The following is an 18,207-nucleotide window of genomic DNA, read 5'->3' as shown; positions in this document are numbered from 1 at the left end:
ATGAAAAACACCACATGAAAAACGGAGGAACAAGCCAGCCAGTTTCTCTCCAAAAAATGCTTTGTGTGTGTGTGTGTGTGTGTGTGTGTGTGTGTGTGTGTGTGTGTGTCAAGTCCAAAAAAAAACAATCCCAAACCCAAACAAAACAAAACTAGATTTCTCCAGATCAACTACATCCTGTAAGTGAAAAAATCTCTGCAATAAGTAGGAGTCATGCTTGTTTTCCCCTTGGGGAATCAGGAGATAAACTTTGGAACCAACTATTTTATTACCTTAATCGGCTCTATATAGAACTCGTCAGGGAGAAACACAGGGAACTCTGGTGTGTGGCACTTGACAATTGTTTTCCTCCCCACCCAGAGGAGAGGGCAGGAAGGTAGGCGCTGCCCTGGGGCACCCATCTTAACTGCAGCTCTGACCAAACGTCAGGTTCTGTGGTGGGCTGTCCAGGGAGCCTAGGACCCTGTTCACTGGGCTGTGTGTGGAGCTGGTTCCATACTCTCCACTTGCCTGATGGGGAAACAGGCCAGGGGTGGCGGGGAGCTAAGGTCTGAGACTACAGAACCCTGGCCCAGCTGCGGGGTTCTCCAGCAGGGCTCAGAGGGGGTCCTGGGGGACAGCCCTCCCCACCAGGCAGGCTCAGCCCCAGGTGGCAGCTCTCAACTCTTATCTCAGATCAGGCCTTCCTGGGGAAGGAAGCTGCTTATCACAGGGCAGGGTGACAGCAGGGACTGTCTGAAGCATTGTTGCTGTTATCTCCAGCCAAAACTCCCCCAAATTTTTCCTTAGGGTAAACTTAACAGCATTCCTCCATCCCAGGATGGACCAAAGGTCGGAGACAGTGCTGGACTTGTGTCTAGGGTCACTTTGGGAGCACATTAGAGCAGGCAGACCTGGAAGAAGGACAGATATCTCAGGGCCATCTCTCTCTCCTCTTTTTTAAGCAGTGAAATGTAAATTGCAGACTCCACGTGTTTGTGTGTGTGTGTTGCTGGGAGGGCTTCCCATTGCTAGGCAAGTGCTCTACCACTAAGCTACACTCCAAGATCTTCTTACTTTTTAAAGTGCATTTACTTATATTATTTTAATAATGGGTTTAATTGTAACTGTGGAATATTAATACATGAAGACAACACACCTGGATCATTTCCCTCTGTTATCCCTCTCCCCTCCCCTCTTCTGTACTCAAGCCTGCTACTCTCATGTTCTTTATAGATTCCACATATGAGGGGAAACCTGGGATGTTTGTCTTTCTGAGTCTGACATTGTGCTTAATGTGATGTTCTCTAGTCCCATCCATTTTCATGAAAATGGCATGATTCCATTATTCTTTGTGGCCAAATGTTAGACACCAGTTTTTTAAAAAATCCACCTATGAATAGTCAATAATTATTTGAAAAAAAATTCAGTATCTGTAGCCATCAGGAAAATGCAAATTAGGGGGTACATTTCGGGGCTGGGGTTGTAGCAAGGTGGTAGAGTGCTTGCCTAGCTCGGGTGAGGTACTGGGTTTGATCCTCAGTAGAACATAAATAAACATGACCATTTACCAAAAAAAAAAAAAAAAAAAAAACACTGGGCTTCCATCTCTTCCCAGTTAGACTGGCTGTCACCAAGAATAGAAAGAACAATGCTGGTGAGGCTGCAGGAGGAAAGGGAACTCTTATACACGTTGGCGGGAATGTAAATTGGTACAGCAGCCATGGAAATAGTATGGAGGCTCCTCAAAAAACTAAAAGCAGATCTACCATACGATCCAGCTGTACCACTCCTGGGCATCTCCCCCCAGGACGATTTCTTACAGTCAGTCGGAGGATACAGGGAACTGGGCTACCCCAGAGCTGGGGATACTGATTTAGAAGTTTGTCACCTCCCTTCCTAAGAAGGTCCCACTTGCTCACCTGCCAGATCCCTGAGCAGAGTCCTGGTCCATGGGTACCCGAATGCCAGGGGAGTAGAAGCCAGAGACCAGAGGCAGGGCCTGCCCAGGGGCTTTTGTGCACCTTAGCCTATTTCCCAGCAGCCCTCAAAGTGCTGTCTGTATTTACAGAACACTACAGAATGCTCCTAAGGTCAAGGTTGCCCACCGTGGGCTGGTTTTTATTTTTATTTTTTAAAGAGACAGGGTCTTGTTATGTTGCCCAGGCTAGTCTGGAACTCCCAGGCTCAAGCAATCCTTCTGCCTCAGGCTGAGGTTCCCCTGGTCTTCTTGACCCTCACCTTGTGTGAAGTTTGGAACATCTGAGCATAAGGATTCTTTGTCAAGCCTGGCTCAAGTTTCACCTCCCTGCTGCCAATTCTCTCTTGTAGTTAACTTCCCAGGAAGCTTTGTAAAATGCCATTATTTCTTAGATTCCTGACAAATCTCTTGATCTTTCCTTTCAAAATGTGTTTTTTTTTTCCAGTTGCAAAGCTGCTTGCAGTTTGAAAATATTAACACTATCTTCATTTGATCTTACATTTGGTTCCCTGTTTTTATGGCCACTCCACCACTGAGCCACATCCCCAGCCCTATTTTGTATTTTATTTAGAGACAGGGTCTCACTGAGTTGCTTAACACCTCAATTTTGCTGAGGCTGGATTTGAACTCTTGATCCTCCTGCTTCACCGTGAGCCGTTGGGATTATAGGGGTGCACCACTATATCTGTCTCGGTTCTCTTCTTCTGTAATGGTTTTTAAACATAAAATGTGTTTAACCTGATGGTGTAAATCCATTTCTCCACAGCCTCTGGGATATCCATATGGATAATATTTTCTCTGATTTATCTTCCACATGACAGACTGGAGCTTTGACAAACATTCAGGCAGAGGCTGCCTTGTCCTTTGCTATCTAAAAATTATTCCAGACTTGTAGTAGTCAGTTTTACATTACTGTAACAAAATATTTGAGGCAAGTTTTACTTTATAAATAAAAGAGGATTATTTGGCTTACAGTATTGGAGGTTCAGGAGCATGGCATTGGCATCAGTCAGCTCTGGTGAGGGTCCTCTTGGTTGTGTCCCATCACGGCAGGTGGCAATGGCAGGAGTGTATGTGGGAATACACAATCACATTGCCAGACAGGAAACCAGAGGAACTGGGTCCCAAAGCCCCTTCTGAGGGCACATTCCCAATTGACCTAAGGATCTCCTGCTAGGACTCACCTCTTAAGGTCCCACCACCTCCCACTCTGGCCACCCTGGGGACTGAGCCTTTAATACAAGAACCTGTGGAGAAACACACTCAAATAAGTAGGTCCAAACCACAGCAAGACCTGCCTTCAAGATTTTAAACTTTGGTTCTTTTCCTTCCTTCCTGACATTGCTGACAGTAGTTTAGGAGGGGACCAAAAAGGCAGGTGTAACGTGTATGGGAGTGTTCACTTCCCTACCTGAGTTCCTACCAGAAGAACGTGGAGAGAGTCTGGAATGTGCAGTTGTGCAACGTTAAGGACTTAAGTCATCATACAACTATTAGCACGGTGAGCATGATTTCAGTCTTATCTGGGAACAATCTTTACCTACACACTCAGGAACTCTTGGAAGAGGGCAATTCTACCTTAGCACTTTGATAACATCTTCCTTCTTTCCTTTCTGCTCCCCTTCCTTCTTTCCCTGGGGATTAAGCCCAGGAACTCTGACATGCTAAGCATATGCTGTACCACTGAATTATACCCCCAGCCATGTCCTCATTTTTGTGTTCCAAATATCTTCAATAAAGAACCACCACTTTTTATAATCTTGTTTCTGTCTGCCTGGTGTCTACTACTTGAGAGAACTGCCCCTTCCTGTGCCATTCTGATGGGCCACCATTAGTGAGATTTCTATCACTATGACAAGATACCCGAGATAATCGACTTATAAGGAGGAAAAGTTTATTTTGGCTCACAGCTTAGAGGTTTCAATGCATGGTCGCTTGGCCCCATTGCTTGGAACCTGTGGCAAGGCAGGACTTTGTGGTGAGAGGGCACGGTAGAGGAAACTTGTTCATCTCATGGTGGTGATGAAGCAAAAAAACAAGAGAGGAAGGGGCGAGGGGTCTCAATATTCCCTTCAAATATCTGCCCCCAACGACCTACCTTCCTTCCACCACCTCCCAGGAGAGCCAAGGCTGGTGACCAAACCTTTAGCCTGTAAGCATTTGAGAAATGTCTAAGATTCAAACAACGAAAGTTAAAAACCAAAGGACCCCATTTCCCAGCCGCAGAGGACTCTGGTGCCTAGCTCAGCTAGGAGGATGCTTTTCCCCAGGGAACACTGAAACAGCGTTCAACTATTGAGACCCTGTCCTAGTTCTTCTCAAACACCTTATACAGTATCTAGTATCTGTTTCCAAAATTTTTCTTTTCCCCCTACATGTTGAGCATTTATTTGCCTTAACATCCTGTTGCTTACAACACAATCCTGGTTTGTAGAATATACTACATTGTCCGTGTCCTCCATTTTCAAAGAACCATTCTTCAGTGTGATACCCAGGCCTGTCCCGAACAGGTGAGACACAGGATGCTCAGTGCTCCGACATTCTTGATAACGTAAGGGGCACAGGTATTCTTGCCTCAGAGTTAGCTGGGAGGAAGGCTAGCCACCTGTACTCGTCCATTTTCTGTTGCCAATAACACAGTCATAGATTGGGTAAGTCGTAAGGAAAAGAAGAATATTTTGGCTCACATTTCTGGCCAAAAGCCAAGGGACCACATCTTGTGATGCCTTCTTGCTGATGGAGTCCTGAGACAGTGTAGGGTATCACAAGGAGTACCTGGGTGTGTTTCTCTGTGTGTGTGTGTCCCCTTTGGTCTCCTCTTCTTATAAAGCCACCAGCATTCAATCATGAGGGCTCCGTCCTAAAGAATTTGTCAAACGTAATCACATCCCAAAGGCCCCACCTCTAAACACCGTGTTAGATTAAGTTCCCTCCCCTTTAGCACCCCACTGTGGGACGGTATTAAGGGGAGGGAAGCTGCATTTTGGAGGGAACAGTTTTTGAATCAGCAGACCACAGGCACTCGTACTCTCATCTGTCGTCTCTTTACAGAGGGCTGTCACATGATGGATTAGAAGCAAAGGATGGGGGAAGGCACAGCACACCCAGCACAGAGGTGGGGACCCAACCTCGGGACCTCGGCAGTGGTGTCCTGTCCCGCTCAAGGAACTGCCATGGGCTGCTCACGTCTGAAGTCTGCTTGGGCTCACTAACCACCTTCGTCCTGCTGTTTGGAGACACCGGGACTGCAAAAGTAGACCCCCACAAGCGTGTGTAAACTACACCTGTCCTTCTCTAATCTCTCCAACACGACCACCATCAAAATGAGCAAGAGTTGACTGGGCGCCCGGGCACAGGCTGTAATCCCAGTGGCTGGGGAGGCTGAGGCAGGAGGATCATGAGTTCAAAGCCAGCCTCAGCAAAAGTGAGGTGCTAAGCAACTCAGTGAGACCCTGTCTCTAAAAATAAGATACAAAACAAGGCTGGGCATGTGTCTCAGTGGTCGAGTGCCCATGAGTTCAATCCCTGGTACAAAAAAATAAAATAAAACCAAGGAAGAGTCAAGCCTGAGGGGGCTGAAGGGAGCAAGCTCTCCACGCAGACCTGGCACAGGCTCATTGCTTCCAGGAAATCCGAGACCAAGCCAGCCAGGCCCAGGCCCTTCCTGACCGCCAGCTACCATAACTCCTGACACCAGCCACTTGTAATGGAGCTGAGTAAGGCCAGTCATGGGCCACACTGAGTGCTCCGATTTCAGTTCAGAACCATCCCAATGAGGCTCAGTCTCTGGTGTGCGATCCAGTCTGAACTTCACTGTCCAGACAGCATACATGGCTCCTCCCTGCAGGCCGGGCCACCTGTGCCAAGCCCAGGGAGGGACACTGCTGAGCCACCCAAGCTGCTCACTGTGCCTTTCACTTCTGATGGCAGCACAGGTGGGTGGGGGCCAGGCCCAAGGCTGGCTAAGATCCAAGGACCAAATACTAAGATGTTTTTTCCCTCAAATCTCTTCTCTCAAAGCAGCTACTGACAACACAGAGTGCTGGAAGGTGTAGAGGATCCAGAACTCTCACAGATGTTTGCTGGAATGTAAAATGGTGCAGACACAGGTCTGGCAATATTATTATTATTATTATTATTATTTTTGTGGTGTCACCTCTGATCTCAGTGTTCCCCTGCACAGGTCAACTTGAAAACAAGAACGTCTCTTGCCAGCTCCCAGGACAGACTTGCACCACACGCACATACTTGTGCCCAGCCTTCTCTCCCCACCCAGTTCTGATTTCCCCCAGGGCTGCTTTTAATTGCTGTCCAAGGCAGCAGGGCTCACTCGAGTTCCTGGGTCGTGTTTAATAGCTGTTTGACTTTGATCACTTTCAACCTGATCAGGAATTTCCAGTGACTTCTGTCACTAGGACCAAGAACAGTATGGTTTCCTCCTCAAACTGGAGACCTGCAGGATGGAATCTGCAGAGCCCTCCAGAAGTCCTGCTCTCCCTGGTCTAGCCTCGCCTCATTTCCCACCTCAATCCCAGTCAGAAGGCCCTGCCGCTCCTGAGTGCTTTCCTCTGCTCCCAAGAGTCCTCTGTGTCCCTTAGCTCCTGAAACCTGTCCATTCTGCAAAGCAGGGGACACTCCCAGTCCTCCATGACACCCCCCACACACACACCACCAGTGGCCTCAGGCCCTTCTTGGAACCTCACAGGTTCTCTGCTACTCAGTGGCCTTAACTTTTGCTGCTTTGCGGGCCTCACCCCCTTCACACCTTGGACTTGCAGCCCATCTGTCTGAAGCAGGCGGGGGGAAGCTGGGCAAGGGACCAAGTGCTACAGGACCTTCCCCTTTCCTGGTCACCATGCAGTCCCAGGGGTCACTGAACTCGTAAAGTATGTTTGAAATGAGTGTTTGAAATTTAAAGCAGAAATGTAAGAATGTTCACTTCTCAAGGGAATAAAAATGGTCTCATAAAAGCAGAAGACAAGCATTAAAATTCTTAATACACCTTTATACCACCATTTATCATATCTCTGTTTGTATGTAAGGTATGTTGACGACAAATTCACATCTTCATACATGTATTTTGTATAATGATGAGGGTCTCCTTCCACCATCCTTGCTATTCCCCTTCTCTCTTCTTTTCCCTCCCACCTCTATTCCCTATCTAGAGGAAGATTTTCCTCCCCTGCTCTCCCTCCCTACACCACTTTAAGTCACCCCCCTTATATCAGAGAAGACATTCAGCATTTGTTTTTTGGGGATTGGCTAACTTCACTTGGCATAATCTTCTCTAATGCCATTCATTTCCCTGCAAATGCCATGATTTTATTCTTTTCTAATGCTGAGTAATATTCCATTGTGAATAAATGCCACATTTTTTTAATCCATTCATCCATTGAAGGACATCTAGGTTGGCTCCACAGTTTAGCCATTGAGAATTGTGCTGCTATAAACATTGATGTGGCTGTGTCCCTGTAGAATGCCGTTTTTAGGTCTTTTGGGTATAGTCCAAGAAGAGGAATAGCTGGGTCAAATGGTGGTTCCATTCCCAACTTTCCAAGGAATCTCCATAGTGCTTTCAAAAAAAAAAAAAAAAATCAATGAGAGTTCATGTATATGGCATAATTTGCCGTGAACATACTTTATATACAGAGTTATAAAAATTGTGCTATGAATGGATAATTATGAATGTAATGTATTCCACTACTGTCATATATGAAATAATTTTTAAAAAAGCAGAAGAGATGTCAAAAATAGCTCCCCAAGTAATGGATAAGAGCAATGTTCCCACCAATGAGCCACCCCCCAAGAATGAGACTCTCTTGTACAGATTTTGAGACAGTTGATATAAATTCCTTTGAAATAACAAAGTTAATTACTAGGTTATCTCCTAAGGAGATATTACATAGTTTTAAATTCTGTTGAGTCCTTCTACCCTTTGTAAAATAAAATTAAATTGCAATGTTTTAGCTATTGAACAAATTCAATAAAATGTAACAGATATGACATTCGATCCTAATTTTCCAGCTAGCACTCAAAGTCACTCCTACACATGACTAATGACAAGAACCAGGGCCTACTTAACCCCTAAAACAATACAAGACTTAGCCACTGGGGGTTTTGTTAAAGGATGTGTTCCAGGACTCTGTTTAGGGTCTTGGTGTTCCTGAGTTCTTCCAGCATGCCTGTAGCAGGTGGCCCTGAATGGCTGGCACTTCCACCAGGAGTCCCACTGGGTGGTCCTAAGAGGCTGGAAAACCTACCTGAGAAGCCATAGAGAGGAACAGAACACGGGCCCCCTAGTGTCCTTGTTGGTGGCAACAGTAGAGGGACCCCACCTGGGTGCTCAAAGGGAGAGCTCTCATCCAGTGGCCCTAGTATCTTCCCAAGAGAACCAGGAGGACTAGGAGAAGGCAGAAAGCCTCTGGTTCTACTCCCTGGGACATGAGGACCTGCACCTTACTTTTTTGCCCACCCAGGACAGAGGCATAAGCTATCCTTACTGCTGCTCCATCAGCTGCCTCATCCAGCTGTTTGTCCGATGCACAGCATGTGCTCCTCCAGCTCCTCCATTCCTTCCAGAGCTTTCTCAGCTTTCTAGAAGCCTGTAGACAGGCCAGCCCAGCAGGCCACCTGCTAACCTGAGCAATGACATAGTCTCAGTGGCAATGCAGCTAGAGGACATGACCTGGCTGAAATATATCTCTGCAGTACACGGTTAAGAAAAGCAAAATGTAAATAACCAATTAAACTCCCGCGAGTTTATTTCTTCCTTGCTCTAGCACTTGCTGGGCCTCTGCTGGCTCTCGGGGACGGATGCTGCCCTGTGCCGGCTGGTGGGAGGCAGACCTTTCAGGCCACGGCGCCTAATCCACTGGCTCCTGCAGACTCTGGCAGGTGGAGGCGAGAGGCTTCCCGTCGCAGTAGCTGGCGCTGTGCCCATCCAGCAGGTCTCCCTGAGTGGTGCCTTCGAGGCACGCGTACTTGAAAGCCGTGTTGTCCCACAGGCCTTTCCCTGGTAGTGTGGTCTGGAGAACTTCTCGGATTTTTTGGTTTTCCTTGGAGGCAGACTTCCAAATAATCTCAAGCTCACCTTCCATTTCTCTGAGAAAAATACACAGATCAAAGAGGAATTTTAAAATAGCACAAGTTGAATATATTCACAGAGACTTACGGACCTACAGTAGAAGGAACTCAAATGAAAGCAAGTTGAACATCAGAGAAGAGCACCCACTGCACTTCAGGGCCAGGGCAAAGGCTCAGGGCTCAGTGAAGCACCAGGCCCCCTGGAAACAGGGGAAAATAAAAACCAACCAACCAACCAAACAAAACGCAAAGGCACAGGCTTCAAAGGGATTTCTTATTTTTCTCCTCTAAGCTTTGCCTTTTTCTTGACTTCAGCTTCAAGGCACACATCCTCTGCTTCCTAAAGAGTTAACGTGAGCAATAAAATAGTAAAACAGAGCGTGCGCAGTGGCTGACCTAAGCTGGTCAGCTGCCACAGTGCAGGGCCTGGCTGTGGGTTCCCACAGGGTGAGCCACGTAGGCCTCCCTGTGACCCCTCCTCTGCCTGTCCCCACTGTGGCCGGGCCAACACTCAGGGACTTTCATAGGAGGCAGCCATCCATAAAGCTGCTGATGGGCCCAGACACAGAGAGGTAGGATAAGGAGGGAACTGGAAGAGTGGGTCACATAACTGAGGACACAGAGACTGGGCTGGACCACATGCAGGAGGCTGAGTGCTCAGAGGAACCAAGACTTGTGGAAAACAAGGGGCAGCAAGACAAGGATCTGGGCAAGCTGCCATGAGGGGTGTCGGGAGATGGGGCAGAGGTATCCATGTGCCCACAGGGCAGACCTGCCACCGTGGCACAGGGGGAAAAGAGCGGGACTTTGCCTGGTGGGGGCGGGGGGTATGGAGCGTAGGGCTGGAGAGGCCAGGTGCCAGACTCAGCACCACTGCGCACAGAGCAAGGCACTGGGATTGAGGGAGGAGAGCGACACGCTGACCTGTCCAGAGTCGCTTCCCCGTATGAGCCATTGCTCCCCCCAAGCCCCATGCGGCTGGGAGTTCTGCAGAATTGATTAAACTGTATCTAAAGAAATCCTAAGACTTCTATTTCCTCTCACAAATCACCCGTATATTCGATAGACTAGAGCAGTCATGTTTAAATGTCTGGCTGAACCCAAGAGAGAGAAAGAACAGGAACTTTCTTCAGGGGAAAAAAGACAACTAAATTAAAATCAAGAGGAAGGCATCAAAATATTACCATTGTTTTGAGAATAAAAGCTGATGCCCCAAACCCACATTTCTGTGGAAGGAAGAGGAGGTCTTGGGCCCATGGAAACTGAACACGACAGAAAGTCCCAGGACTTGTTCATCTCTCTCCTCACAAGTTTTTCTTCCTAAAAAAACTTCCTAGGCAGGTCATGGAAGTATGGGAAGGACCCTCAAGGAAAGAAGGCTGGGTGGAAGATCTTCAGATCTTCAAAACAACCTGCTCTGAAAGGCTGACTCCCCTGGGGGGCCCACAGCCGCTGGCCTCTTCTCAAATGGACCTGGAGTTAGAGTTTACACTATCCCTTGTGATCAGGTATCTCCAGGCCCTGACTGGAATGAATCAAGACTGCCATGATGTTTTTGGGATAATAAGGGGAAAATTTCAATAGGGTGGATTAAATAATAAATTGGACATGGCTGAAGAGAGAATTAGTAAAAAGGATATTGAGCAGAAGAAACTATCCAGAATGCAGTTCAGAAAAACATATAAATATTATTTCATAATATATCATTAAAAAAATATTATTAAATGTAATAATGGAATTGAGGATATATGTGTGTGTGTGTGTGTGTGTGTATATATATATATATATATTCCTTTTGGATTTAAAAAAAAAGTTACTATAGCCTATTTTAAAAATGAATAATAAAATAGTTCCAGGTTGGAAATATTCTCTGGAGTGAAAGAGAAGCAAAGGTCAATCTTCTCTGGAGACAAACATCTTCAATCTAGACCCTCAGGATTTCACAGATTAAATTTAATCAAATATAAGTTCATAGTAAAAAAATTACTGTAGACAGAAGAAAATAAATGATCCAGTAGTCTCTTTCTCTCTCTATATATATACATATATATAACCAGAGCAAATCAGTGTGTCGAAGTGATATCTACACTCTCATATTTATTGCAGCACTATTCACAACAGACAAGCTAGGGAATCAACCTAAATATATATCAACAGACAAATGGATAAAGAAAATGTGGAACATATACAACGGAATATTATTCATAAAAAATGAAATCTTATGGGGCTGGGGTTGTGGCTCAGTGGTAGAGCACTTGCCTAGCACATGCGGGGCCCTGGGTTCAATCCTCAGAGGCACCATATATAAATCAATAAAATAAAGGTATTGTGTCCAACTACATCTAAAAAATAAATATTTTTTAAAAATGAAATCCTATCATTTGAGAGAATATGGATGAATTTAGAAAACATAATGCTAAGTGAAATAAGCTGGACACAGAAAGACAAATACCACATGATCTCACTCACATATGAAATCTAAAAAATTTAAACTTATAGAAATAGAGCAGAATGAGGGGTACCAAAGGTCGGAGAAGGGAGGGGTCAAGAGAAAATGCTCAAGTGAGTACAAAGTCACAATTAGATAGAAGGAGTAAGTTCATCTCCACAAAACGTCTCCAGTGTTTTTTGATGTGTATGACTTTTTAGACAGGGGCCTCACTATGCTGCTCAGGCTGTCCCAAACTCCTGCCTTGGCCTGAGTAGCTGGGACTATGGGCACATGCCACTGCAGTGGGCTTCTCGGCTATTTCAGATCCACTGACAATATTTCCTCTATCCTATGTTTGAGGGATAAAAGTGTGGGTAGTGTGATACCCTCCAACCAAAGAGAACGAATTTCACTCGTAATCTTATGATCAGGATGTAACAAAAAGGGAATGACCAGAGACTTTAGGGTTCTCAGAAAATTTTTTAAAATCACAAAAGAAATAAAACAAATTAAATCTCTGAAGAAAGTGAAATAAAACAAAAATATCAAAGAGATGGAAAAGAGGAGGAAAAGGGAAAGGCAGTTAGAGGACTAAGCTGGAAGTCCAAGTCAACAGGGATTTTTAAAAGAGAATAAAGAAATGAAGGGCAAATAGAAATGAAGGCCAATGTTAAATCCAGATTAAACTGAAATGTAAAAACAAAACAGGCCTAGGGTGTTTTCCCAGAAAATTCTATGAAACACACACACACACACACACACACACACACACACTTTCTATGAGTCGCTGGGACCTGGGGCTGGGAGGCCCCACCTTCTCTGCTGCAGGGCTTCATCCAGGACCTCCTGCTTGTCCTGCAGCATCTGGTGGAGCTGCCGCATCTTCCACTGGTACTGGGCTTTCTTGCCGGCAAAGTGCTCTTGCTGCTCCAGCAGTTGGTGATTGATGTCCCCCAGTTTCAGTGCTGCCTGCTTCTTATACGCCTGGTGGGGAGGAGGGACTCAGTGAGCCAGAGGACACTGCCCGGGGCTGCGTTCCTACCTACTCCCTACACTCCTGGAGCCCCTAGGTTGAGCTCTAGAGAAGGCTGATCTGGGAGGGCAAGTCTGCATCCTCAAAGTGAAAAAAGTGGTAAAAGAATTTCAAGTAAACGTAAACCAAATTTCTAGTGTATATTTTGCCATGGTTTTTTAATATGCAACAATTAAAATTAAATATTAAGGGCTGGGGATGTGGCTCAGCGGTAGCGCGCTCGCCTGGCATGCGTGCGGCCCGGGTTCGATCCTCAGCACCACATACCAACAAAGATGTTGTGTCCGCCGAGAACTAAAAAAAATAAATAAATATTAAAAATTCTCTCTCTCTCTCTCTCTCTCTCTCTCTCTCTCTCTCTCTCTCCCCTCTCTCACTCTCTCTTAAAAAAAAAAAAAAAAAAGAAAAAAGAAAAAAAAAATATTAAGTACTGGCATCACAGAACAAATTGGCTGTTATTGCAAATTAAACTTCTTTATTTTTTCCAGAACAACTTTCATCCCTTGTTCAACTGGTAATATAAGAATCAATGTCATGGCTGGGCTTGTGGTGCACCTGTAGTCCCAGATCCTGGGGAAGCTGAGCCCAGGAGACCCAAGGCCAGTCTGGGCAATGAAGTGAAGCTTCAACTCATAAAAATATAATACAGTTAAATTAAACTAAAGAAAGAAAGAGCTAATGTTGACACTGTCAGTATTATTAAGGAAAACCCATAAATGAGCCTAATAAGGCCTGTCATTCTCTATTGTCAAACAAATGACAGTTAATTTATTTATTATTTATTATTTCCTAGAGTTTACACTTTATAGATTTGCTGCTGTGTTATTTAGCGTATAGTTATTCACAAGACAACATTATTAATTGTCGTCTTTAGCATCTTATTTACTATTTTTCATTTTTTAATTATTTAGTATTTTTTATTATTATTCATTCTGTGCTTTTGGCCTGAATTACATCTTGGCAGATGTAAAGAGTCAATGGCTGGGCTAGGGTAGCCCTCCGAGCCTCATGGAGCTTCTTCTCTGTCTCCCTCAATCCAAAGGACTTCTATTTGCAAAGCCAAGTGACCTAGATCTTGTCATGGCCCCTAACTTCCAAGGTGAGGCCCTCACTTTAGAATGTAATGTTTTGCTGGGGTTTCCCCAGAGTCTGCCCTGCTTAAGGTGGATCCTGCTCATATTAAGTGCCATCATCTATTTCTCCATGACCAGGCCTTCTTAAAATCATTGTCCTACAAGTATATGCACTTGAGTCTAAGGTCAAAGACCTTATTTCCTAGGCTTGGAGCTACACAACCTCACAGCACCTTCCCCTTCAAAATTCCAGGCCACCTGCTCTTCTCCCTCTAGCCTCTAGCCTACTGGTCCTCTCCCTGGTCCTGCCCAACAGAAGCCAGGTCTGGTGATGCTGTGCAGCAGGCAGGGAGGCTAGCAGTCAGAACACAGCCAGCAAGGATGGGAGCAGGGGTCCAGGGAGGGGTGGTCCAAGGCAGGAGCAAGGTACAATGAGGATGGCTTTCTTTAGGCAGAGAAACTGGAGGGCGCAATCAGATTAAGGCAAGAGAGGAGCAGGCCAATGCTGCTCTTTAACTGGACCAAGTAAAGCTGGGGTTGATGATAATGCTGGCTGGCAATCTAACAATAGAGCCTGGAGAGTTTTCCATCTTTTTTTTTTTTTTTTAAACAAACCACTATATAAAAAATTTTTGGAGAGGAACCAAAGATGATAATTATTATTATGTTTTTTAGGGTACTAGGTATTGAACTAGGGGGCACTCAACCACTGAGCCACATCCCCAGCCCTATTTTGTATTTTATTTAGAGACAGGGTCTCGCTGAGTTGCTTAACACCTCAATTTTGCTGAGGCTGGCTTTGAACTTGTGACACCTCCTATCTCAGCCTCCCTGCCATTAGGATTACAGGTGTACTACCATCTCTGGCTCCAAAGATTATTTAATAACTAGAGGGGTACTATTTCTGCAAGCAAAACCTTATATTGCTTTACTCTGTGAATGATCAGACACACACATGCAAAATGAGTCATTTTCTTAAACACAGAAATCTACATGTAAGCCCCATTCCCCACGGAATCTCTGCAGTTAAAGGACCACTTACCTTGATTTTTTCCTCTAACTTTCCCAAGCGAATATTGCCTTTTATGATTGTATTCAGGACTCCGTGTTTTTCACTTTCTAAGCATTTAGTCTAAGGAGAAAGCGAAGGCAAAACTAAATGAGCTCTCAGTTTCACAGAAAAATTAAAATAATAAAAGATTTTGGGGCTAAGGATGTAGCTCAGTGGTAAAGTGCTTGCCTAAGATGCATGAGGCCCTGGGTTCCACCTCAAGCACTGGAAAAAATAAATTATTTTGCAAACACTGCACTACTCCCAAGCAATCTCCATTTTGTGTTCTCCTATACACTCCCCCCCTTGCCTCCATCTCCAGCTTCCCGCACTACTTGGGTGAGGACTGTGAGCAGAACTCAAGACACAGGCTGAGGAGGGGAAGAGCAGGGACCAGCATGTGGGATGCTTCTCATGGTCAGGAATAGAAGACCTAGGCCCCCCAGACGAGGGGGAAGGGTCATAGGGGCGTCCAGAACGTATCTCTATCCTTATGGAATATATAATGCCTTCAATCATGCCAAAGGAATAAGTACTAAGATGTAAAGTTGTAATGTGACTAATTTGATTCATTACAACAAAATTAAGGATAATCATATGAATACACAATGCTGTTCTCCAAACCAAACATGACAAACAGTACATCCAAGAGGTATGTCATTTGAAGCTTAGTGATTTAGATTAATATCCAAATGGAAAATGAACTATCATATACTATTAACAATTTAATGGGCTGGGGTTGTGTCTCAGCGGTAGAGCACTTGCAGGGCACTGGGATCAATCCTCAGCACTACATAAAACTAAAAATAAAGGTATTGTGTCCAACTACAACTAAAAAACAAAATATTTTTTAAAAAAGAAAACAATTTCAGTTGCTAAAATTAAAGAAAAAAAGTAAAGGTTAGCATTCCTTCTAGCCTAGTGATGACACAGTTTAATATTCCAGGAAAAAAAAAACAGACAGACACAGAAAGCTAAACAATTTGCCCGAGTCATGTTGAAATTCCACCCAATAAAAAATTAAGATGTCAGAACCTAAGGCCAGTGATCTCCCACAGAAACTTGATAAATGAAAGATGGTGAAATTACTTGGGGAATTTTAAAGTTATTTGGTGATCAGTGGACAATTTGAAAAGCAGAGTGGAAGCCTCCCCCTGCCTGAATGTGTATGGAGGGTCAGAGTGGGGTCTCTCACAAAGCCCAGGAAACGAGGGCGGGATAGGATGGAAGAACATGGTTGAGACCCTGGACAGGACAGAAGCCAGAAGCATCACCCCTGGGCCTGGGCTAGAGGAATGGTGCCTCCAGGAGAAAGAAGCCCGCAGCCCAAGAGACACATACCACCTGGGCCTGGTTATGCAGAACCCTGAGTATCCTGCCCAGATGTCCTGGCACCTCTCTCACACCTCCCTATGTGGACAACAGAGTCTTGGTGTACAATGAGGTCCCTGGTGATAGGTGGAAAGTCCAGGGACCTACATCCTATATTCTAGGAATCTGTGGTTCTGAAGGGTCTAAGGATTCTAAACTTGAACCTGCCTCAGGCTTTTATAAAGATCAAGGCAAAAAGAGAGAACTCATTTTTATTAACACTCTGTTGGCTCAATTTATAACTTTTAAATATTTGGAGACGTAGTATTTGGTTTCCATTTGTATTTCTATGCCTGGCCCACAAAGATGAGGGGTTGGCCCCAGGGGGACCATTTGAAGGTCAGGAACGATCTTCACTTCACTCTGGAAGCCTATGATGCCCCATGGCCCAGTGGGAGGTTCGGAACCTGCATCCCAAGGACAGGGATTCCTGCATATCCTACAAACAAGATGGCTTTGCATCTATGGTAGCACTAATATATAGTGGGCAGGTCTCCAGGAACATGCTAGATTAACAGGTTTGCTTGGCACTTTAATTTTCTAATAAGCTTTGGCTTTGCTCTTGATATTCCAGTGGGCAAGCCCAATGCACTCAAGAGAAAGGAAAGTGGGTACTCAGTGGCGCTACAGAAAATATCACTTTGGTTGGGACAACAACTTTTCAGGAGGGGGACTGTGAAATCAGAAGGTCTGAGTACTTTTAGGACTCCTACCATGCTGTGTCAAACCAAACTGTTTTCTAGAAGACTCAGAAAGGACTTAGAATTCACCAGTAATGTACAACCAGACTTTCTATACTTCAATCAACTCTATTATTACTTTGAAAATGTTTTGTAACATTAAGTACAGATTGGTATCACAAGACTAATTAAATTAGCATTTCTTTTATTAAAAATAAAGATCACCATTTTTCCTCAAGAGCTGCCTATTACTTATACTTCCTCCTCTATATGCAAGGGATAAAAGCCAACATTCATTTTCCTGTGGAGGAACTTAACGTCTTTCTAACAAATAGAAATGGGACTGTGACATGTCCCAACAGACTTCCAGGTTTGCAGGATTCTGAGTTTCTCAGAATTTCCTCTGGTTTCTTTTGTCATGGCATTCATTCAGCCATGACTTCTAATCTTATACTATCAGAGATGGCAACACTCCTTAAATATATATGCTTATATGTATAGAAGCAATATGTGTTCGATGTAAGAAAAAACACATAAATGCAGATAAGTGAGAAGACTTTTTAAAAAAAAATCATCTGAAATTCTACTCTTTGGAGATAACTCACTGTCACAATTTAGGGTAAATCCTACAGATCTCTTTCAACGCATATGGCTTGGCATGACTTCTTCCTCTCACCACATAATCTGCAGCAGATATCTTTTGAAATCATTATGGAAATGCCTAAGATCATGCCCACACATGACTCTTGCTAGCTGTGTGGTCTCCATCACTTAGGACACCAATAATTGACTTAATTCCCTTCCTTGGGACTGGCATATTAGAAGTGGTGTGGGAAGAATCTCCCCTTTCAACTATGTCCATAGGAAGAGATATCTATGATTCTTTTTTTTTTTTTAGATGTTGATGAATACCTTTATTTTATTTTATTCATTTATTTATATGTGGTGCTGACAATCGAACCCAATGACTCACACATGCTAGGCAAGTGCTCTACCACTGAGCTACAAACCAAGCCCAATTCTTTTTTTTTCCTTCAGTGCTGGGGATTGAACCAGGGCTTCCCCCATACTAAGCACATGCACCACTAAGCTACACCTCCAGCCCTATGACTATGCTTCATCTTCAAACAGGGAAAACAATAGCACTACGAAGATAATATAATGCTACATGTGTAGGTATAATAAACACGAGATGACTTACTGCTCTTCCTTAGTTGCTTTCTAAAATAAAAATTGTCATTATTTTAAAACGTTTTTGTGGGCTGGGGATGTGGATCAAGTGGTAATGTGCTTGCCTCGCATGCGCCAGCGCTGGGTTCAATCCTCAGCACCACATAAAAATAAAATAAAGATGTTGTGTCCACCGAAAACTGAAAAATAAATATTAAAAAATTCTCTCTCTCTCTCTCTCTTCTCTCTCTTAAAAAAAAAAAAGTTTTTGTTCATGGTTAAAAGATCAAATTTTGGGGCTGAGGTTGTAGTTCAGTGGTGGAGCACTTGCCTAGCACATGTGAGGCACTGGGTT

At 44.4% G+C, this 18,207-nt stretch overlaps 1 protein-coding gene across 6 annotated transcripts in view; it reads right to left on the bottom strand.

Moving 5' to 3' along the window:
* Nucleotides 1-7,143: 7,143 nt before the first annotated feature.
* CEP89 (centrosomal protein 89) overlaps nt 7,144-18,207 on the bottom strand; it is a 71,415-nt gene continuing 60,351 nt past the window's right edge. For all 6 annotated transcript variants that reach the window (XM_081275288.1, XM_081275291.1, XM_081275290.1 and 3 more), the window contains 3 exons: nt 14,623-14,712; nt 12,289-12,458; nt 7,144-9,061 (listed from right to left, as the gene is read on the bottom strand). In XM_081275288.1, the coding sequence (XP_081131414.1) occupies nt 8,824-9,061; nt 12,289-12,458; nt 14,623-14,712 (498 nt within the window). In that variant the 3' untranslated portion in view covers nt 7,144-8,823. The remainder of the gene's footprint in view (nt 9,062-12,288; nt 12,459-14,622; nt 14,713-18,207) is intronic.

This window comes from Spermophilus citellus (genome assembly GCF_964194105.1).
Source record: "Spermophilus citellus genome assembly, chromosome: 18".
NCBI classification, from domain to species: domain Eukaryota; kingdom Metazoa; phylum Chordata; class Mammalia; order Rodentia; family Sciuridae; genus Spermophilus; species Spermophilus citellus.
Note: the sequence above shows the minus strand (reverse complement) of the source record. Positions and strands in the feature narration are given on the sequence as shown.